Consider the following 22,401-nt stretch of genomic DNA (forward strand, 5'->3'; position numbering starts at 1 on the left):
TCTCTGCCATATGAGGATACCATGAGAATACAGCCATCTACACGGCAAGCAGGAGGAACCTTTATCAGGAACCGGAGTGACCTGCACTAGGACTCAAATTCTCAGCTCCCTAGATATCCGTTATTTAAGCTGCCCAATATCAAAATAAAAATGTTTTCTATCTAGGAATGTTGTACAGATGCCCAGGCATAGCCGAGAGGCGGAACTCAGGCCAAGTGACCCTTTGCTACCACCATCACCTCAATTTCCAACCCTTGCACCAAATCTATGCCCAATTGATTCCTTGATGAATGCTATTACCAGAAAAATTCAAGATGGAAAGGTACTTCAGTATGAAAGGCCATGATTCTCCGGTCTCCCTCTAGACCAGAGGCGCTCCAGTAGGGTTCCTTGCACAGGATTGTGCAAAGCGTGTCTTTGCGCCCTCTAGTGGCCATCCTACTCTCAGGTAGCAGGCTCCCTAAACCTGGTGTTGGGTAGAGGCTGTGTGAAGACTATTCCACCACGGGCTTTGAGGATTCCTGGGTTAGTTTACTTTTCGTTTACTTTCCACCTCTTCTGTTGGTGGAAATCAAAGCAAACAACAGAATTTTAGGCAACTTCTAAACAAAGGCATAAAGTTCCCTCTGTGCATCAGATGAACCACAAATACTTGTTGTGGGAGAGGATTTTCTTAGTGATATTGAGGTTAGAACCCAGGGCCTTGTGGACGCTAGGCAAGCGCTCTAGCACTGAGCCACAGTCACAGTCCAGAAGACACGATTTGAAGCCATAGTGACATGATGGAAAATGGGTTAAACCAGAGAAAAATGCTGTGGGGTATTTAAAAGTGACCTAATGCCTTCTGTTTAAAACAAAATCATTGATGTCATTTAGAGCTGGGAGAAGCGTAATCAAATGTGAATTAAAACTCTCCCACTGTGAATGAGAAAGAGACCCTAGAAGGAAAATTACAAGGAAAGGGACCCAGATATCATGTCTCTACTTTTAGAGCAAAAACCTTGGTGTGTATACATGTGTGCAGGAAGCACGTTGTATCCAGTGAGCTGTCTCCTTGAGCTCACTTTACCGCAGTGAGGACAAGGAGGAAGAACTGTAGCCATGGCCCACTGTGGTTCCTCGGGGATGGTGGTAAACATGTTGACAGAGGCAGGAAATTGTGGATGTTCTACCTGTTACTTCACAGTTACCATTTCCACAGAAAGGAACGCTTTCCGAAAAAAAATCCCCTGAACTCCTCTTCCCATTTTTGCTTGCTTGTTGCTCAAAATAACACATGAATAGGTCCTTCTAGAGGCAGTGTATAAAGTAACTGCTGTAACAAAAGCCCAAGGCTTATCGCCACACTAAAGGCTGACTGCCGAGCACAGGACAAAATTATGGAAGAGTCCGAGAAACTGGACAACGGCTTCTGTTGTCCCATCTTCCTCTCTGCTTTGGTTCCAGTATGTGACCACTCAATGTTCCTTCACTGCGTTGGGATCTCGTGCCATGTATGACTCCCTTCAGTTTTCTAACAGGCTGTTAATCTACGATCTCTCTGTTTCTCTGGCTGATGTGGAAAGAATTTAGGACAATTAGAGAGTCAGTGGTGGCTAACAGAAGCCAAAAGTGTCACGGAAGCAGTTACCAGCTACATTCAAAGAGATCCAAAGCCACTGGGCTGCATCTGGGAGACGGGTCGCATGCTGAAATCCAGGTTACAAGAAGCACAAGATGAACTAAGCACAACCAAGCGCTAGCTGGTCTGAGCAGAGATGCACACTGTACTGAACACAGACAACAGAAGAGGGAGCTCAGCCCTGAGCTGACCTCAAATATAGAAATCTCTGTATGAAGTCAGGTGGTGATGCCACACACCTTTAATCCCAGCACTCGGGAGGTAAAGACAGGCAGGTCTCTGTGAATTTGAGGCCAGCCTGGTCTACAAGAGCTAGTTCCAGGACAGGCACCAAAGTTACAGAAAACTCTGTCTTGAAAAAACAAAAAACAAAAACAAAACAAAACAAAAAGTCTCTGCACAAGCCAGGAAGACATACATCTGTGTTATTCCAGAGACCAGGAAATCTGGATCAACATATAGCAGTCACTAGGAGATTTCAAGCCAAGCTAAAGAAAAAGGTCTTTCTGATCACGGGAGTCCCTGTTAGTGAAGTGAGTTACTTCAGGAGTATTTAAGCCAGAATTAGACAAGGATCTGCTGGTAAAGCTAATGGGGGGGGGGGGGCTTGCTGCCCACAGTGGGAGGATGGACTCACTTAACTTGGAGCCTGAGGTCAAGGCAAGAGCAGCTTACCTGGCAGAGGGAAACGTTTGCATAGGGCTTTGCCTGGGCTTCCAAGTGTGCCTTGGCTTCTCTCTTATCTCCGTGCACAAGCAGGATCGGTTTCTTCCTGAAAAGAGATCGGAAATGTTTAAAATGCATTGTTCACAAAGCTGGCTTCTTGCTTCATTGAGGAACAAAAGCTGCCTAGAACCTGCCGTCTGTTTCGGACCTTTGTGGCGAACATCATGTGACTGTCGGTGCTCACGCTGAGTTCCCAAGCCTGGTCCACTGTGATACAGGTGAGTGACAGCTCAAAATTCCTGAGTATTGGTTTTCCTTGGTTCAAAAGAGCACAGAGGGCCCTGTGCTCTTGTTTCAGATGGTGCCTACTAAAGATATGGACTGGCGAGATGGGTCAGAGGGCAAAGGTGCTGCCGACAAGGCTGATGACCTCAACTTGATGCCCTGGAACCCACATGGTGGACGGAGAGAACCAACTTCTACAACTTGTCCTCGAAACACAAGGGTATTTTGCCATGTGAATATCCACGCATATACATACTCACAGACACAAAATACATAAATAAATAAGTGAGAATTAGTAAAAAAAAAAAGACAATTTTCCTATATAGTGATGTTGATGCCTCCTTTTCTCCTTGTCATAAACCAATAATAGTCTTATATTTCCCCCCTGCACCTATTCGCCAAGCATTTATTACATGCTCTATGTACTGTGCAAGATCTAGGACTCAAAAGTGAACAGTCCCAAGCCCCCAGCAAGGTGCAAACTTGCTAACGGGCAATTATGGCAAATTCTAAAGACTATAAAATGTTCTTTAGGAACACATTAAGAAGGCCTTTTCTGCTTAGGTATTTTGAGACAGGGTCTTGAGATGTACTGCAGGGGACTAAGGAAGAACCTGGGCCAGCTGACTCTGGCTTCAGGGGCCTCAAGCATTGCTTGGCTTACAGATGACATTCTCCTTGTGAATGCAGTCTTCCCTGTCGCTGTGTCCAACCACTTCCTTTTCATAAGGTGCCAGCATGTTGGATTAGTGGCCACCCAGAGAACTCATTTCAATGTGACTAATGATTTCTGGGACGACCCGACCTATACATGTAGTTACTGTGGAGGTATCGAGACGTAGAAATCCAAAAGATCAAGGCACTAAAGACATGATAGCCCACACCTGGTCAACACCATGGGAAGGTGACATTTGATTTCAAGATTCTTGAGAAGCAAAGGGAAAAAGACCAGAAAGCAACAGTGTGAGGTTTAGGGACCGCTGCCAAGAAGGGCTGGAGGCAAGCACCAAAGTACTCCCATACAGCCAGTCTCTCTTTTCTGAGCGAAACTCTGATTTCAAGGTGGACTCAGTTAGAAGACTACATATACAGCCTTAGACATGGCTCGTGTCACGTGACTGAGCTCTGTTCCACAAAACAGAAGTGACTTGGAAGCAGCCAGATTGGCGCAGAGTGGCACACATGGAATATGAGCTCCCTCTTTTTTATCCTCCTTCCTGCTACCTGGAAAACGGACAAGTGGACTGGATCTTAGGTTGTCATCCGGGACCAGGAGGTGACTCTGGAGACTGAAGTCAAACCCCAGGAGGGTGGGACAGAATGACAGAAAAGGTCACAGAAAAAACCCGGGCGCTCTCTATCCACGTCACAGACAACCACTATTTGGAGTTTAGACTGCAAAGAATTTATTTTAGCTTATTTTTTTTTAATTTTAGCTACTGTTATTTTGAGTTTTCTGTTAATATGCAATCACAGCAAATGTTCTTTTCTCCAACCAAATACAAGGCCTTGAGTGGCAAAGCTGATGGAGAAATCTCCACATTTTACACAACGCCAGGGGTTTCTGCGATTCTGCGATGACGCATTAAATGCACCGAGGTCTTGAAGATGGCATTCATTCTTGTTGTGTCTTCCTCCATCCTACTTACTGCTAGGGGATTCTGCGCAAATCTGTGTTATAGACACAAATGTGTCACATGCAGGGCTACATTTGCTTGGTCTGTATTGCTTCACAGGAGGCTGAAGAATTGCCAGAGGCAGCAATGAAAGCCTACCAGCACCACAGCTTGGGTCAGGGACGGTCATGGTCCCCTTTCTTAACTTCACATACAGTTCTTGAAGAATCATTTGGGTTGGCACAAAAAGACCATTAGAAAAGAACAGCTCTGATGTGCTGAGCCAAGCATGCATGGCATGCGGGCAATGTCTGGGCATACGAACATATCTAGATATCACACAGAGATGACTGTTTCCTTCACATTAACACTGCCCATGAAGTCCTGTTACTTGAGTTGGAATTTGTCCTTTTCTACTTCTGGAAAGAGAAAAGTGGAAAATGCTAAGTCTATGAAAAGAATGTGTATGATGAAATAGGTAAAAAGTGTTTTCAAGCAGAGGCAGTAACTCATTTGATAAGTGTAAACATGAAGGCCCGAGTTGGATTTCCAGAACCTGTGTAAAAAATGCCATGATGTGGGATTCCCCTCTGTATGCTGTGAATATGTTTATCACCATTGGTTAATAAAGAAGCTACTTTGGCCTGTGGCAGGGCAAAATAGAGCAAGGCAGGAAAACTAAACTGAATGCTGGGAGAAAGAAGGCAGAGACACCATGTAGCTGCCAAAGGAGACAGAGACCAGTAAACCATGAGTAGCGTGGCAATACATAGAATAATAGAAATGGGTTAATTTAAGATGTAAGAGTTAGTTAAAAAGAAGCCTAAGCTAATAGACCAAGCAGTGTTGAAATTAATATAGCTTCTGTGTGATTATTTTGGGTCTGGACAGCAGGGAAATGAACAAGCAGTCCCAGCCTACAATGCCAGGCATAGTGGTGCACACACTTGTAATCTACAGTTGGGGAGGTGGATATAGATAGGTCCCTGGGGCTGGGATAGAAAAACAAAACAAAACAAAACAAAACAAAACAAACAAACAAAAAAACTCTCAAAAAACAGAATAAAATATAAAAGAGAGGAGAAGATGGCCCTTGAAGATAAATACTGAAGCCGACACACACACCCTCATCCCCCAAAACTAAATGAATAAAATGCTTTTCTTACAAAATAAATGTTTTCTGTTCACAACAACATAAAGTGAAATATGGGGAGATGGGTGCCTAGTCCGAGAACTCCAAGTCTCGCATCCTACCGTACTATTTGCACTCTGGCATCAAGGGACTCACCTGAATTCTGGTGGGTACTGCTTTATGAGCCAGTCCACGTCAAAGCAGTAGTTAAACTAGAAGGGGCGAAAAAGAAAAGTAAGCACAGGTGTGTTCATAAGAACTGTTATCAAACAGTTTCTAAAGCAACCACATGCTACAGTGTTCATAGATCTAGACAGTTATGCTGCAATATGTAAAAGTAACCCCAAATTTCACCTTGAAGAACACTTGGTTAAAGGAATCTGCATAAATGAAGCCAAATGCCCAAAATATGTTCTACAGATATTATCTGCGCGTACTTCGGCAACATTTCTATTTGTCAGAGACAAAGATACCAGGACTTTTAGGAAGGCCATTTCCTCCTAGCACAACTGTAACATGACGGCCTGCTTGTTGGGGTTTCTGTCCCACCCGGTACCCCACAGCTGGCAAGTCCCAAAGAAAATCACATGGAGTCTACATTAGGTTATAAACAAGTCCCAAAGAAAATCACACACAGGACTCCATAAGATTAGAAACTGATTGGCCCATTAGGTCAGGCTTCTTATTAGTTCTTGTAACTTATATTAATCCATTATCATTATCTATGTTAGCCACACGGCTCAGTACCTTTCTCAGTGTGACAGCTCACATGTTGCCTCTTCGGTGGTCTAGGCAGGAATGGCGGAGGGAGCTTCCTGCTTCCCAGAATACACCCAGTCTCTTTGCTCCACCCCTACTTCCTGTCTGGCTTTCCCACCTATACTGCCTGCCTGGCCAATCACCGTTTTATTAAAATATGATTGACAGAATACAGACAATTCTCCCACACCACACAACTTATCAGTTAACCTGGTACACTCTAACTTGTTTGTAACTAGTACCTACTGAGCACAACTCCATAAGCGTTATATTTATGAGGAAGCCTCCTCTTTATGCCTGGCCAATCCTGGGCCCAGGACCTCAAGTCTAGCTGAGAGAGAATGCACGGACACACCTCATTTGGTTCTATTTAGAGATCAGGACCACATCATACAGGAAGGTGGCACCTCTGCTTGCTTCAGGAATAAGATCCCCCCCCCTTTTTTCTGACTACTCCTTGAACTTTTGAACCATTAGGATAACTTGTCAGTACCAACGGACCAGCTCAGTGAGGCAAGAGCCCTGAACATGCAGAAGTAGTCACAAATTCTACTGACTGTTTTTTGGTCAGTACAGAACATTCATTTTTCTGAGGCAACTCAAACTTGACTTGGTCTTCACCATGTCACCCCAGGGAGCTGCACCAGCAAACCATGAGGGAGGAGATATTTCTCTCTTTCAGGTAGGAATATGAGTGACATTTTGGACAGACCTTGTGGCCGGGTCAAGAGTCAGGTATTTTCCTTTGAGCGGCCTCTGTGCTCTGTGCTGATGGGGCTTAAGTGAGAAACGCCACGCATGGATTCCCAGGCTCTAGGCAGATGCCAGCTTAGGGGCCACTGTACAGGACCGAGAAACCCATCTCCCGTCACATATCTCTCCTCACCCAAAGAAAAGACACTTTACCATAAACTCACCTGAGCTGAAGAGACAAGTGTTCCAAACAGAGGAGATAAAATATCTACAAAGACAAAACAAATGGATTCTCAGGTAAAAACCCTCTATACAGCCACCACGTTTAGCAGCCAGTGACAATCAAGAAAAGAGTAAACTAAAAAGCTAATACAAGGCTAGGTTGTAATATTCTGTAAAACCCATGAAAATATTTTTATACGACTTAATATTTATTACATTCTTTGAGAAAGTAGAATGTAAAAGTAAAATCTAAAACTTAAGTCCTGGATGACTGCCTAATTTGGGGCTCTGTTGATGCGTCATTCATGACTCCCATTCTTCCTGGACCTCTGAATCTTTACCTCCCTCCGTACCATCTACGCCCACAATGGTGTTCCCTTGTAGTCAGAGAGTACTTGCTTCCCAAAACAGGACACATCCTTGGTACCGTAAGTCACCTCTGGGACATCCCATGTGGTTCCCCCCTCAAGACTGACTCTGGACAGATTAGAAAGGGCGCTGTTCATTAACTACACCACAATCACCACCATCTTGCACCTGTATAGGACTTCTGAGGGGACAGACACCATTCTTAGCATTGAATGAATGAACTCAATCCTCCCAGGAGTTTTGAGGTCAAGTGTTACTCTTCCTTTTTGGATAAGGAATATCTCAGAAAGATGCTGTATATGACCATCCAGCTGCAAGAGTCAGAGAGCTAAGGTTTGACCCAGGGTGTCTGGCTCTAGGTTGCTGGTACCTACTGAGTTGCTTCTGAGAAGGAAGTGGACTAGTTCACTTATTTGACAGTCACTGGGTGCTTCCTGTTCTCTAGACTTTGGGCCAGATGTAGGGGTACAAAGAGTTTGAAAGAACAAACTAACTAGCAGGAAAGCTCCTCCTTATTTTGAGACCAGCAGAGTTAGGAGATAAGTTGCAAAACCGTCTTCCAGCTGCCCCCCTCCCCCTATCTGCACCTCCAGCTTTTTAAACTTCGCTCATTTCCAGGATCCACTGGAAGGCCCCTGTCCTCCATGAGATTTAAGGGAACCTACAGTTATGGCTAGTGTTAGCAGGATACATCAAACAGCATGGATTTAGATACAAGAAGAACTGGATTCAAGTGTGGTTCTACCACTTAGCAGCTCTGTGACCTTCTGAACTTCAGGTCTGTCACATGTCCAAGGACATCTGATCATCTTATTAGGCTGCTCTGACAATTAGAATATATGTAAAGCCCTCGTGACGGCATCTCCCCCTCCTTAAATCTTGCTGTTGAGAGCAAGTTGTTACTATTGTATTTCATACAGTAGTCTTTCCATACTACTCCATCGTTTCCACCGGCCACTATCTTACATATCTCAGGGTACCCACAGAAGAGATGCTCAAAAATTTGTAGAGCTGGACTCACTACTATAAAATTAAGCCCACCAACATGTACACATCACACAGGAGAATATAGGGTACTAGCATGCATTTGATAAGAACAACTACATTGAGAATAAACAATCTATGCTGTGAGTATGAGCCAGGAGAAACACTGATCTAACAGGAGGCTTATATTGTTCATCTGCCATAAGAATACGGGAGCTGCTCACGTCACGTACCTACTCTACTCTGGACCCTCATCCCACACTGTCTGACCCGTAGCATGGATGAGTGGCCAAAAGGGATGTGCCCCTTGAGTCCACACCTTCCGCTATTCCTCCGTGGAATACAGAAAACCACTAGCGGCCATTCTCTGCCTCATACCTGAAGCATCCACCTGCATACGACAGGGCTCATTTCTGCTTCTTTATCCTAAGAACCCAAACCAACTTTCAAGGCTCTCAAACACCACCAGGCACTGTGAGTCCCTGGAGGCTTAGAGAAAGCATAGGTGGCAGGCCCAGACCCCCAAGAGTTTGACTTGATGAATCTAAGATAGAGTTGAGAACTGGCATTTCCAAGGTCCAGGTGATTCTGATGCTGCTGGCCCAGGGACCATACGGAGCCACCACGAAGCTTGTGACACTTAGCAGCGCCACCAGGCAAGTTTAGTCCGCACTTGAAAGTTAAACAATTCTAAGCACTGTACCTAGTGTTACTAGGGGCTGGGCTACGGGGGCCTTGAGAAGGACTCTTGGATCGCCACCTGTCTGCACTCAGGGTGAACATCCCTCCCCACCAGTTAAGTAGTTAGATGGGTTCTTCGAGGCCATTCTAAGCTGTGCTTCCTTGCTTTACCAAGAGGGAAATGGCTCACCAGCTCCTGAGAGCCTTCGTCCTTACCCTTGATGTGGAGGGCTTTGGAGTTGTACTTTGCCTTAATCCCTGAGACTCTGGTGAGGTAAAATTGGAAGGGGTTCCTTGTATCCAGCATGTCCCAGATGTCCTGGCCTTCCCCTGAGGTCTCGTACTCATCCTCAGCCCTCTGGGGCCCATGGCTGGCAGGAGGGCTGCGATGGACAGCTTGCTGGGCGGTAGGCATGTTGGGCGAGGAGGAACGTTTTTCCTCTTGGACCACCGTGTCCTTAGGCTGGTCGCGCTGTGTCTCTGGCTGCGGCTCGTCATCGCTGCTGGACAGACACCAGCCGAGACCTTCTGTGGCCTCACTCTTCTGCCTTTTGGCGGGTAATGTTGAGTCTGTGCTGCTGAACTTCACAGGGGAGAGCTTTCTCTTGTGTGCAACCTTGCGGGCCTCTGAGCAGGTGTACACAGGCCCCTTCACTGCTCCCTGCCCAGCCTGGGGGACAGACGATGTTGACGCCTTGTCAGGTCTGGGCTTTTCATCCTCACTTTCATCACTACTGGATATTGTCCACCTCCCATAGCTGCTTTCCTGGGTCATTATACTTCTGAAAAGGAATGATGGAAACATTATTTTCTATTCAATGGTCAACTGGCAATGTAACTTTACTGCTCTTAAATTCCCGGTCAGAGGAGAGACACACAGGACTTCTGTCCCCAGAGGCTGAGCTTCTTTCTCTAGCACCCGGATCTCTTACGTGGGGCTGATAGACGAAAGGGCGCATCCTGGGCACCTTCTTCCTGCTGCCTTTCTAGCTAGACCTTGGTCTTAGAAACCCTGGGAAGGGAGTTAAGGTTAAGGCCATCTTAAGAAACTTTTAAGAATAATTCTGACCATGCTCATTTTTCTTTTTATTTTTTTTGGGGGGGGGGTACTAAACTTAGGGCTTTGCGCTTGCTAGGCAAGCTCACCATTAATTTAAAACAATTACTCTACTTGCTATATGTTTGGGGGAGTGGTATGGTGTCTTGTGATGTGGAGGTCAAAGAACAACTTGCAGGAGTCTGTTCTCTCCTGCCACACGGAATCCAGGGATCAGACTCGGGACATCAGGGTTGGTGACAAGCACCTTTACCCAATGAATCAATTCACTGGCTCAAATATAAATATGCATTTACTGGGGGAGGAGAGTGCAAATGGAGTCAGCAAACAACTTAAGGCACAACTTCATCTCTCTCCCATGAGGGTCCCAGAGATTGAACACACCAAGTCAAGCCTGGCACCTTTATACACTGTGCCAGCTCACTGGCACACATTCCAATTTTTAAAGTAAAAGTGGAATTTACACATTCATCTTCATGTGTGTACAGGTACCCACAGAATTCCATTTCCAAAGCCAGGGGCCTACATTAGCTTCGGCGAGCCTCCGCGAGGAATGCCGAGTGACCACTTCTGCGTGTGCAATTTCTACACACTGAGGACCCAGCTCATTTCGGATTGTCATCTTACTGGCCGCGCTGTGACTCAAATGACTGAAACCTGCAGACTGAGACTTGAACTGAAGCCAAACACTTTTCAGTTTCCAAATTGCACAGTTGGTCTAATTCATACTCTCTTGCTCTCAGAAGAGCAAAATATAGGATAGATGGACTTTTGGTGTTGGCGACAAAATGCATTCAAGCTACGCAGCAAAGAGCTAAGTGGGTTTTCCCGCAGTTCCCTCACGTGATGCCAGAACTCAGAGAAAACTAAATAAATGTTCAGAAATATGTGCTCCTGGGGCCTGGGCATCTGCAAGGTTTGTTTCACAGCTGAAGAGGATGCCTCATGGGTGGGGTAACCCAAACAACAAGAAGCAGTTCTCCAAGGAACTTGATTTGTAACCCCCACCCACTAAAAACAAAAACTAAAAAAAAACCCCACCTCCCCCAAACAAAACAACACAACACAACAACAACAACAAAAAGAAACATCCAACAAAGTCTCAGAAGTAGAAAAGCGTGCTCTTCCGGCAGGTTTTCAAGTGACATACATGCACATTTCAAGCTAAACAAACAAAAAAACAGTTTTAAGGTATCCATCACATTTCACAATTTCTCCCTTACCCAGCTTCAGTCAGCTCCATTGATTCACACAGGTTTCTTCTGGAGTTACTTTCCCAGGAGCTCTTATACAGAGAACACAAGACATCCTTCATAACTCACCGTTACACTTAACTCCAACAGTCCAGGGCAGCACACACAGCCAAAGTGTGGGGGCTGCAGAATGGGTGGGGTGACCCGCCCCTGCAGTAAAAGATGACCCCAGGCTCACATGTGTTCTGAACTCGAATCTGCTTTCTAAAAGGTTTGCTAGTTTCTATTCTAGAGACTGAGAGCACTCAGGTTAGTAGGGTTTTTCCTAAACAGTTTCTGATCTAAGCGGGTTAAGAAACCAGCGGTGGCAGGTGTACTGTGCCCAGGGCAACAGGAGACTTTACTGAAATCTCACACCCCTTATTCTAGACTCTAGAGGTTGGTGGACAGAACCCCTTAAGCAGACTGATTTGCTCTGAAGGGACTACTACTATGTATTTAAAAGGACCACATAAAGAAAAACTCTGGGTGAGAGTTCTAGCTTCCTTGAGCTCTAAACCAGTGTAGCAAGTGAAAGGAATTTGCTCAGGTCACTCCCAGACCAAGTTCTCAGCACAAAGGAGATTTCATTTGTCCCTCAGGGACAAAGTACTACCTCTGGCTAGAGAGGAGACAGAAGTGGCCCATAGATAAATGGTGGTTATAAAGGGGGAAAAGGAAAGCCCTTGTAAGGATGAGTTAGTTTGATTTGATTGGGCATGTTAATTAAGGTAACCAAAAGGGGGCTTTTGATTACTGGACTTCAATACTTTGATAGCTGGACCTTGGTGGTCAGACACAGGAGGAGGAGGAGGAGGAGGTGGCAAATAAGGGAACAAACCTTGGTGGCTAGCTTTAGGAATGTAATCTAACAGCTTTGCAAAACAGGGAATGGCGGAAGGGCAATGCCTGCCAGAGCCACATTTGCCACATTAGGGCCTGCTAGATCCCTTCAGCAAGGAATTTAGTAAGAGAATCTTCAATTAAGAGTTCTCAGGCTGGGTGTGTATAGTCTCAAATCTGTGGCAAAAGGATCTTGAGTGTGTGGCTAGCTTGGGCAATGTAGCAACAGTGAGGCTAGCAAGAGCTACACAGAAAGACTGTTTCAAAACTAAGTCAACAGAATTCTTTTTTAAAAAATTATGTGAATGCCTGTGTCTACAATGAGTGTAGGTACCCTCAGGCAGGTGGAAGAGAGCCTTGGATCCCTCTAGAGTCAGTTATAAGGTTATAGGTGGTTGTAAATTACCCTGATGTGGATGCTGGGAACCGAGGTCAGGTCTCTAAAGAGCAGTACATACTCTTGACTGCTGAGCCATTCCTCTAGTAACCCTCCTGCCCCCTTTTAATCTGAGTGGTTGTTAGATGCATCTATTTCAGTGGCAGAGACTGGAGATTGCAAGGGCAGTCATAGCAGATAGCTGGGGGTCAGCGGCTAGCCAGTTTAGCCTCGCTGGTGAGTATCAAGCCAGTGAAACCAACCAGCCAAAAACCAAGAACTACAAACACGAGCCACCTGTATCTGCTGCTTTATTAACAATAGTAAGGTAATGGAACCAGCTTAGACACCAATTCGTCGGTGAACGGCTAAGGAGAGTGTGGCACATATACTCACTGAAATTTTACTCAGCTGTAAAGAAAAATGAAATTATGAAAATTTCAGGACAATGGACTGTAGTGATATTTCATTTGTATTTTAATAAATAAAGCTTGCCTGAAGACCAGAATGCAAAACAGCCATAGAGGCCAAGCAGTGGTGGTGCACACCTTTAATCCCAGCACTAGGGAGGAATATAAGGTGGGACAAGACAGAAACTCTCTCTCTTTCAGCCTGAAGATTTCACAGAGGTAAGAGCTCTCTAGTGGCTTGGCTGCTTTGCTTTTCTGATCTTCAGGTTGAACCTCAATATCCTTCTCTGGGTTTTTATTATGTGTGCTACAATGGACAGATCTGGAAAATGTTATATTAAATGAGGTGACTCAAACTCTGAAAAGTAAAAAAAAACGTGTTCTTTCATGTGAATGTAGGTTTTGTGTACGTGTGTGTGTGTGTGTATAAATGGATGCAAATGTCAGTGAAACCTAAACACCTAGAAAGGATATGAAGAGATGGTAAAGATGCTGAGGAAACATGGAGGGGGACACACATGCCACCTGAAATCAAAGAGGAGACAGGAACAGAACAGGAAAGGATGGGGCGGGGCAGATCTACTAAAAACACACTTCTTAAATGACATGATACTTTGTACGCTAATTTAAAGGTCTTAATTAAAATTCAAAAACCCCAAACAAATAAAGGCAGCCGGGTAATGAGGTTGTCTTTTGGCCTCCACATGCACACATGCACCACCCACAGACACAAGAATACATACCCAAACGCATACACACACACAACTAAAAACAAAACAGACCCTTCAAAGTACTCAGAATGAGCTACAGACTCCATTCCCAGGGTGTTAAAAATAAAAACACGAAGGAAATTAAGTACTGGGACTTGTTCTCTCTACATTTATTCTCCATTCTAAAGCAAAGAGCAGGTCTCAGAATTTGGGGTGAAAAGTTGTTCTCCTTCCAACCAGAGAAAGAAGCTGTTTGTAGACTTTTGTTTGCTTCCCTCCCACCCCCCACCCCCGTCTTGTCCAGATCTGCTGTGAACACCCTGGGATTTGAGGTGTGCACCACCAAATCCAGTCTTCCCCCCTTTCCAATATATGAAATATTTCACAATTTGTATCATCCTTGTGCAGATGCCATGCTGATCCTATCATTCACATGTTGGCTGCTGCAAGGAGCACAGTTTGCAGAGATGCTCATCGACTCTTCCCCGGGTGGATCAATAAATCGGAATCCTGGAACTTGAGCACTCTGAGGAAAGCATCTCTAGTGACACTGAACTCTTTAGACAATTTCTCGAGGGTTACCTACATTTTCTAGAGCCACACGGGGGGCATCCCTACCAATAACATAGAACAAGCTGGTAAAATGAAAACAAACAAACAAATCTCTGAAAAGACATTTCTCGAAAACCAAATCCCTTTGTGTGGTCCAGGCTTTACACATACCGTTGAAGTTTGGAGATTGCTGACATTCAAAACTTTGCCGGAGGGCTGATTACTAGGAAGACAAATAGACTCTGTGACATACTAATGAAATTGTACCTTGTCATTCTGACCACCAGGTCACCAACCTCATTATCAAAACAAGTTCTGCTGAAGAGAGGCTGCTGGGATGCAAATGTCAAGATCATGCAGGAAATGACTTCTAATTTGGAGGACTGGATCTGGTCAGCATCACATTTTACCGCTCCCTCACATTGGACCAGCTTCCTTTTGAAACCTCTCAAAAGCTCCCGAGGCCCAGCTTGACAAGGACATACTACCAACGACTTTGTTTCAGTGGTTTAGTAGGCAGTGCTCAGTACAACAGAAGCCCAAAGTCGCAGCTGTGGTAGGTGACATCAAAAGAACGACAGTTAGAATACAGGTACACCCCCTGCCCCCCCCCCCCAAGTGCCAGCCTGGATTCAGAGCAGTGGAGACACCCGGGACCCGGCACTCACTGACCACACTGATAGCACTCCCTTTCCATTCCACTTCAGTCAAGGGGAGAGCTGTAGTGGGGAAAGATGTTTTGCATTGGCTTCTGAGCTACACTGGTGGACCCTGGACTCTTCTACACACACCTGTAACCCCTGTTTCCCTGTCAGCAGAACACAGCTTGTGCTTCCACGATGGCTATACCGGCAAAAGAAAATCTACTTTGTAAGATACAGTACTTACATAGGAGCAGATTCAAATAGATATTAAGCAAATCATAGCATATGTGTAAAGAGAATAAATAAGAACGAGGAACCCAGTTGAGGCAATTTGGCAAACATGGCACCAAGATGAAAAAAAAAAATCATGAAATCCTTTCACTAGACAGCAAAACAGAATGTGTTTGGAGGTTTTTATTAAGGCCTTGACAAAAAAATGCCCACGGATGGGCTGGAGATATGTCTCAGCAGTCAAGAGCACTGGCTGCTCTTCCAGAAGTTCTGAGTTCAATTCCCAGCAACCACATAGTGGCTCACAACAATCCATGAGATCTGGTGCCCTCTTCTGGTCAGTAGGCATACATACAGACAGAACACTGCATACATAATAAATAAATAAATCTTTTTTAAAAAAGTCCATCCATGGAGGGTTAGAGATTTGGCTCAGTAGGTAAGAGGGTTTGCAATCCGCATTACCCCATCCCCACCACCCACTTAAAAGCCCAGCATGATTCCTATACCTGTAACCTCAACATTGTGGTAGAGACAAGCAAGTCTCAAGAATTCAATGGCCAGGGTAGAAATTGCCATCTCCCTTTCAGTGAGAGACCCTGAATCACAATAGGGTAGAGAGCAATAGAGGGAGACACTCCACAACTGCATACCCATACATACACACACACACACACACACACACACACACACACACACACATGAACACACAGTTGATGCAGTAAAGCACTCCATTTAGAATTTTGCCTCCTCCCTCCCTCCCCCACCCCCGCAGCTAAGCAGACCCTGCAGGATATTTCTGCTACATTTACACTGCTGTACCGACCTTTGAGACCTCTGCACCAAACTCCCACATGGATTGTTCTTCCCCTGACCCCAGTAGTAAGCAGAATTAAGAACGGTGAATGAAGAGTTAACAACATACAGCTTCTATCTAGGCAAGTTTAATTTCGAGGCGAAAGGCACAAATTAACACATAAGAAGTCTAAAAGTCAAGATGATTAGATGCTCATTACATTTTACAGGGATAACCTTTCTTTGAAATCATTTCTGGAGCAGCATGTGAGACCCGGGAGGGAAAAGGATTCAGCAGGCTAAAGGACAGGTGAACAGCATTACAGACAGACGGAACTCGACTTGCAAATGGCCACGAGGTGGTAACAAGGTTCTAACTGTAACATAGGATTGGCCCAGAAAGAAGGGGGTGGGAGAAGTAAGGTAGGTTAAAAGGCGAATTTTATTCTAAAAACAATGGAACTCCCACTCCGTGTTTTAATTAACCAGAGTGCCTTGGCCCGTTTAACCTTTTAAACTGAATATATCCGGTACATCTCTTTGAACAAAGAGGCTTCTTCTGCAGGGGCTGGGGTACAGGGTGCTTAAGATGGCCATGGAGAAGTGGGTAATTTGAGGGTACACTAAGCAAATCGTGAAGCTGTCAACTTTCCGGGGCGCTCAGCTCTGCCCACAATTCCAAGGGTACAGTCTCATTTCACCCTTAAGACAATCCCTATTTCACAGCCGTCCCCCCGATGTGGAAACTGAGGGCAGAGCGGCTCAGAGCCTACCCCGTGGGGTGCCCCTCGCCTTTGCAGAGCGCCCCAGGGGGCAAGGGCTGCAGGATCCCGGGCTCGGGGAGGAGGGGACCGTGCCCAAGGACCGCGACCTCGCGGTCCGCCCAAGCCCTGTAGGCCTTCCAACTATCACCTCGGATCGCAGCGGCGAGCGCGCCGCCATCAGGAGGGCGGGCGCAGAGTTACCGCCGCAGCCAGAGACCGCCCCGAGCCGGCGCCCGCAGCCGCAGACACCTACCTGACCCGCCAGTCCTCCGTCGCCGAGATCCCGCCCCTCGGCGCGCCCGCGCAGGCGCGTGATTCAAACCTGCGGGCGCCGCCGGCCAGCAAGCTGCTTCCACTTCCGGATGCTCGCCGCTGGGTCCTAAAGCCCGCCGTATTCGCGGGAGACCTAGAAAAGGGATGCTTGGGCGCCTCGGTAAACCTAGTGTCCCTCCCCTCAACTCTCTCAACGCTGGTTTCCTGTTGGCTCATTAAAACAGAAAGCTGCCCGCTAGCTTCTCGCCTAGTTAATTAGCAAACTACACCCCGCTCTCTGGGACTGCTCTCAGGCAGCCTCAGGCTCCCTGGGCTGAGACAGCCGCCTGCTTTCGAAGATGTGTGGGCCGAAGTAAAAGGCAGCTGCTGCAGATTTTAACATCTACTGCAGGATGGAAAGTTAAACGAGTTCCCATAAAATACAGAACCTCGAATGACTCTCCTTTGAAACGGGCGTGCCCGTCAATCTCACCGATCTGCCGCAAGGGTAGATACGTCTAGTATAAGCCTGTCTTTGAACCGCCGGTCCAGTGCATTATTCCTCGTCGTGTATAAAGATGTCTGCTGTGGGATTCTTGTTTTATTCCTTGAGTCAGTCTCGTTGCTTCCCACGGGGTTGACTAATTCTGTGTAAACACTCTAACGGGTCATTTCGTTTAATTGTCCTAGACAGTATTAAGTGCTGGGGTTACCAAGAGGGCGAAAATAAACATAGTAGCTGCCCTAAGAACGTCGTGCAGTGGCTTGGTTAAAAAATGAAACCTGGAGTTAATTTTTATATGTGTATGCTTTCTTCACATTCTTCTTTTGTCTTCTACAAAGTCTATCGCAAGTTTGGTAGAAAGCCTGAAAGCAATCAAAACACGTCAAAAAAAAGAATCTATATTCACCTGACGTCCCTCAGCGGCGTTCAAGGAGTCAAGAAAGCCGAGAAGGGGCGGGACTAAGAGCCTGGGGGCGTGCCTTGGAGCCCCTCCCCGTTGTTAAACTTGCCCCTTTGACCAATGATACTACGAAATCAACGCCAGTGGCTCGGAGGCTGGCCAATGGGAGGAGGCGTTGGAGTTGCGCGGCGAAGTTGAGGCTCAGCGGAGGTGGGCGTGGCCGCGGTGTGAAGTTAGCTTTCCCTCGGGAGAAGTTGAGGTGCCGGGTTGCCTGGGCGGTGTCTGTGTCGGTGTCCGCATCCGTGTTAGTGGCGATGTTCCCGTCAGAGGCAGGCGCCAGGCCGCGGGCATGCGAAACCAGCGCCTCGGAACGCAGGAAATGGGTGGAAGTAGGTGCAGGAACGCGCCCCGAGCTCGGATTCAGCTTGACCAGGGCCACTTCTGTCCTTACTCCTGGGCCTCCCTTAGCGAGGTTCTAATCGGCCTTGAAAAGAACTGTGTTTAAAACCAAGTTACAGCTGCAGGACTCTGATTTACCTGCCCACCACACCCCTACCTGCATTAGCATCTCTCTTCCCCTTTGCGTCATCTTCCGAATCCCAGGACTGAACTTTTGTGTGGTTTATTTCAGTGATTTAGATGAGTTGATTTGTCAGTCTAGAGATCCAGACGCTTAAACTTTGCGGGTGGAGGCCAGAGAGATGATCTTAACTCAGCGTTTCTATTGCTTGAGAATTAAAACTGGGGTAATGAAACCGCATTTTAAAAGCCCCACAACCAGATGGGGTTCTACATGTTTGTGTTTCTGGCTTCTGGCTAATTGTAGATGTCTAATATTCCTTAGGTGTTTAAAGCATGTGATGAAGACAACAAAGGCCACCTAAGCCGAGAGGACTTTAAGATTGCGATTGTAATGCTGTTTGGATACAAACCCTCCAAGGTTAGAACTTAGTTTCTCCTCCCTTCTGCTGCTGCTCTCTCGTCTTCTTGCCTCTTTTGCTCCCATCTTTGGATAGAGTAGATAATGCTATAGAAACGTGTCATAAGAAAATAGACCAGTACTTCTTTCTGGTATCTATAGAGCAAATTTATAAGCTGATTTTTAAGCCATTCCTAAAATGTCACCCTCCCCCACAAAGGTCTAACTCAGGCACGAATTAAATATTTATACCAGTGAAGCCAACAAAACATCCCCTAAAATTTCTAAGAAATATAGGGTGTTAGAGAGAGTATGCTGGGTGGTGAGGTGGCGTTGTAATAGGCAGAATTCGCTTACTAGCTGATATGTATAATAGAATTTCTGGGCGTCTTTCTTTAATTGATAAAAGTAATACATTCATACAGTGCACAAAATTCCTTCTCTTTCCACTATACTAGGGCCCCACTTACCATGAAGTAGCCAGTTTCTTCTGTATTGTTCTACATACATTTGTAGTCAGAGTCTTCTGAAAATATTAGATGCATACTCTTATTTTAACATTCATTTAACGTGTCACATTAGCAACAACTCCAAAGCACACACCATTAAGAACTTAAAAAAATAGGTGTATAGTATTCTCTTTAGTCCATTTTCCTTTGGTTGTTGCTTGAATTAATTTTAGTTCCCGCAAGCATTGTTGCATTCTTGACTTGAGCATCCTTTTATGTCTAAACACACACACAGGTTATGTCTTTGTGGCTATATATATATATATTATATTCTCATGAGCCTTACCCCCTTCCCTTGCAGAGTGTTAACAGAACCAATCATGTACAGGTATCGCAGGTGTTATCAATTCAAGAGTACAGAAGCCATGTCTTGCCCAGAAATCGGTATTGCATCTCTGGTTCCTTCGCTTCTTTCTATACTGCTTCTTCCACAGTGGAGGCTGCATTTGAAACACTGTGGCTGTTACTTTCCCATAAGCACTGCACGCTTCCCCGGTAATTAGACCACAGCTAAACCCCCAATGAACCTTCTATTTCAGTAGAGTTTCCTGCTTACCCTGTCTTTGTGCTGTTCTGCTTGCCTGTTATAAGCAGTCTAGAGAGGGATCCATTTTTGTTAAGCTGCTGAACTGGAACTAAGCAGAGTTAAGACACTGTCCAGATTCAAAAGAGTAAACTCCAAACATCAAGCAGAAGCAGCACTCGTCCGCCTAGAATGCCCTCCGCTTTCCCAGAACTGACAGCTAGGGCTCCCCTGCTCCTCCAGTCAGTGTAGCCAGGGACTCGGTGATATCCCATTTCTGTACCCTTCCGTGCGCTTGAGTGCACCACAGCTCATATATTCTGACCTCCCCGCCACACACACACGTAAGTTTTGCAGACAGCTTGCAGGATTCCGAAGGTCAGAGATGCTCAGCTCCTGAGAGGCCAGTTAAGAGTTCAGAGTGCGAGCCTGGACTGGCTCTGAAATTGCAGCAGCCCTGCTAACCTGCAATCATTTCACACCGGAGCCCCAAGGCATCAGATGGCCTGAAAAGGCTGAATGTTTTAAAGCATTGTAGTTAGCCCGGGCTCACCTGGAAAGATAGCTTATTTCCTTTTGCTTTTTATGCCCCGTGAGTCTGTTTTAGCTGTTGACTGGGTGAAGGATTAAATGACAGGTACAGCAGTGTGGTCATGTACATACACTTGACAAAATTTGACAGCTTTTACTTTGCATACTGGATTGAGTTAAAAAAATAATGTAAGTTAAAAACAGATTATTTGTGTAGATGGGTGTATATTGGGTAGTTTGTGGAGGTCAGAGAACAGTTTATGGGAGTGTGTTCTTTCCTTCGACTGTGTGAGTCCCTGGGGTAGCTCAGGTTACTAGGCATAATAGAAAGTGCTTCCTGAGACACCTTACTGGCCCTCACATTTTATTTTTAGGAAAATGACATATATAACTGGTTACAGGTCAGTCAACAATCAAGCAAGATCATAGCAAAGCACCTAAACACCTGCCAGCCATGTATACAATAAACTTTTTTCAGAAAGGAAACATTCAGTTATTTTTGTTTTATATACATTGGTATTTTACTTACATGTATGTCTGTATGAGGGTGTCAGATCCCCTGGAACTGGAATTACAGACAGTTGAGCTGCCATGTGGGTACTGGGAATTGAACCTGGGTCCTCTGGAAGAGCAGCCAGTGCTCTTAACCACTGAGCCATCCTTCCAGACCCCAATGTATACCTTCTTGTATTTTAAATTTTATATGAGATTAAGTGCTAGAGTTGAATTCTTAATGCCATGTTTGATTAAATAAAATACTTATTTTAACTCAGCAAATTAAATGAGACATATAAAAATCCCTAACATAGAGAATGTGATTTTTGAAGAATTAACTGTGAATTGTTATTTTAGACAGACATCACACTACAATAGCATTTCATAAAGGACTTCTATAGTAAATCATTTATACATTGATGTTTGCAGAATGAGTTTATTAAGTCTATTTAATCAGAGCTGTACCTAGTAGTTGCTGGGAATATAAAGATGAATAGACACAGTTTCTGCTTTGAAGCATTTTTGTATAGAGCTTAGAAAGCAGATAGACATCCAGATAGATATTTTATAAATAGGAAGGAGGCTAAGGTCGGTGGCAGCGATAATAGGTGTCGTTTAGACTAGAGAAGCTCGGCTAATGTTCTGCGAAGCATCCAGGAGCCGTTTGTGGTGGCGAGATACTCTATGCCCTTGTGTTTGCTCAGAGAGAACATGCTGGCAGTGAGAGTAGTGGCACTGCCAAGCAGGAGTGAATTCAGACGGAAGTGGGTTCACAGGAGTCAGGTGGGTTGAGGTGTTCCCTGTACATTTGATTGTTAGATACTCTGGGGTTTTGAGGTTTTACCTCTTACATATGGGAACCTCATTTGAGTAGAGAGATGGGGCCATAGATAGGTTTGGGGCTATATGTTTATAAGGGACAGCTCAAATTGTAAGACTGAATGGCATTCTAGAGGAAGTTTCTGCAGGGTGTGAATGGCACCATTCCAAGGAAAGAGCTTTGGGGACGCCTGCATTTAAAGATAGGCAGGGAATTCATGACAAAGATGGAGTGGGAACCACCGGGAAGGGACACAAGGAAGCCAGGGAAATGTGGGGACTCAGATTATGGAAGATTCAAGACAGGCACCAGAAAAAAAAAAATGTCAGTTACCATCATGGCTCGGTTTCCTTAGTGTTTACAAATAAAGCCCCTGTCACCAATGGGAGGGAAATGCTTCTGTGTTAACATTTACTTAAAGCAGGCCCCAGAACTTCACATATAGTGTGTTCTCAAATGGTTTGTATTGCTTAGGCAAAAACAAGCAAAAGGGTAGATAGACCAAACTGTTGACTGTGGTATCCACTGAATTTTAAAATGTCTTCTTTGTAATGTATGCTCTTCTTGTTTCTGCACTGATCATGTATTATTGTTTTATTATATTACCTTCTTTTATTGGTAGGGTTTTACTGTGTAGCTCATGCAGGCTTCAGTCTCTCCCTTCCTGCCACGGTCTCAGAAGTGCTGGAAACAACCACACCTGACTTGGGGTACTTTTAGTCTCCGGAAAATGGAAGGATAAAACTATTGTAACAATTGCTTTTTTTAAAAAAAAATAAAACAGAAAGATTATATTTTAGGTTGT

General features: G+C 45.2%; 2 protein-coding genes across 9 annotated transcripts in view; one reads left to right on the forward strand and one right to left on the reverse strand.

The window, feature by feature from the left end:
- Tdp1 (tyrosyl-DNA phosphodiesterase 1) overlaps positions 1–17,016 on the reverse strand; it is a 72,116-nt gene extending 55,100 nt beyond the window's left edge. For 3 of the 8 annotated variants that reach the window (XM_087911579.1, XM_087911578.1, XM_087911577.1), the window contains exons 1-5: positions 11,309–11,463; positions 9,245–9,810; positions 6,997–7,040; positions 5,477–5,532; positions 2,297–2,393 (exon numbers count right to left, since the gene is read on the reverse strand). In XM_087911579.1, coding sequence (XP_087767705.1) covers positions 2,297–2,393; positions 5,477–5,532; positions 6,997–7,040; positions 9,245–9,810; positions 11,309–11,400 — 855 coding nt within the window. In that variant the 5' untranslated portion in view covers positions 11,401–11,463. Of the gene's footprint in view, positions 1–2,296; positions 2,394–5,476; positions 5,533–6,996; positions 7,041–9,244; positions 9,811–11,308; positions 11,547–14,379; positions 14,421–16,895 lie in introns of those variants that run through there. The other 5 variants (XM_085697827.2, XM_048449423.3, XM_048449416.3 and 2 more) reach the window with 4 other exon arrangements.
- Positions 17,017–17,998: 982 nt separating this feature from the next.
- Positions 17,999–22,401, forward strand: part of Efcab11 (EF-hand calcium binding domain 11) — a 166,853-nt gene continuing 162,450 nt past the window's right edge. The window contains exons 1-2 of the mRNA XM_048449426.3: positions 17,999–18,188; positions 18,644–18,739. Coding sequence (XP_048305383.3) covers positions 18,114–18,188; positions 18,644–18,739 — 171 coding nt within the window. The 5' untranslated portion in view covers positions 17,999–18,113. The remainder of the gene's footprint in view (positions 18,189–18,643; positions 18,740–22,401) is intronic.

The sequence above is a fragment of the Myodes glareolus genome, chromosome 11, assembly GCF_982192425.1.
Source record: "Myodes glareolus chromosome 11, mMyoGla1.1, whole genome shotgun sequence".
NCBI classification, from domain to species: Eukaryota; Metazoa; Chordata; class Mammalia; order Rodentia; family Cricetidae; genus Myodes; species Myodes glareolus.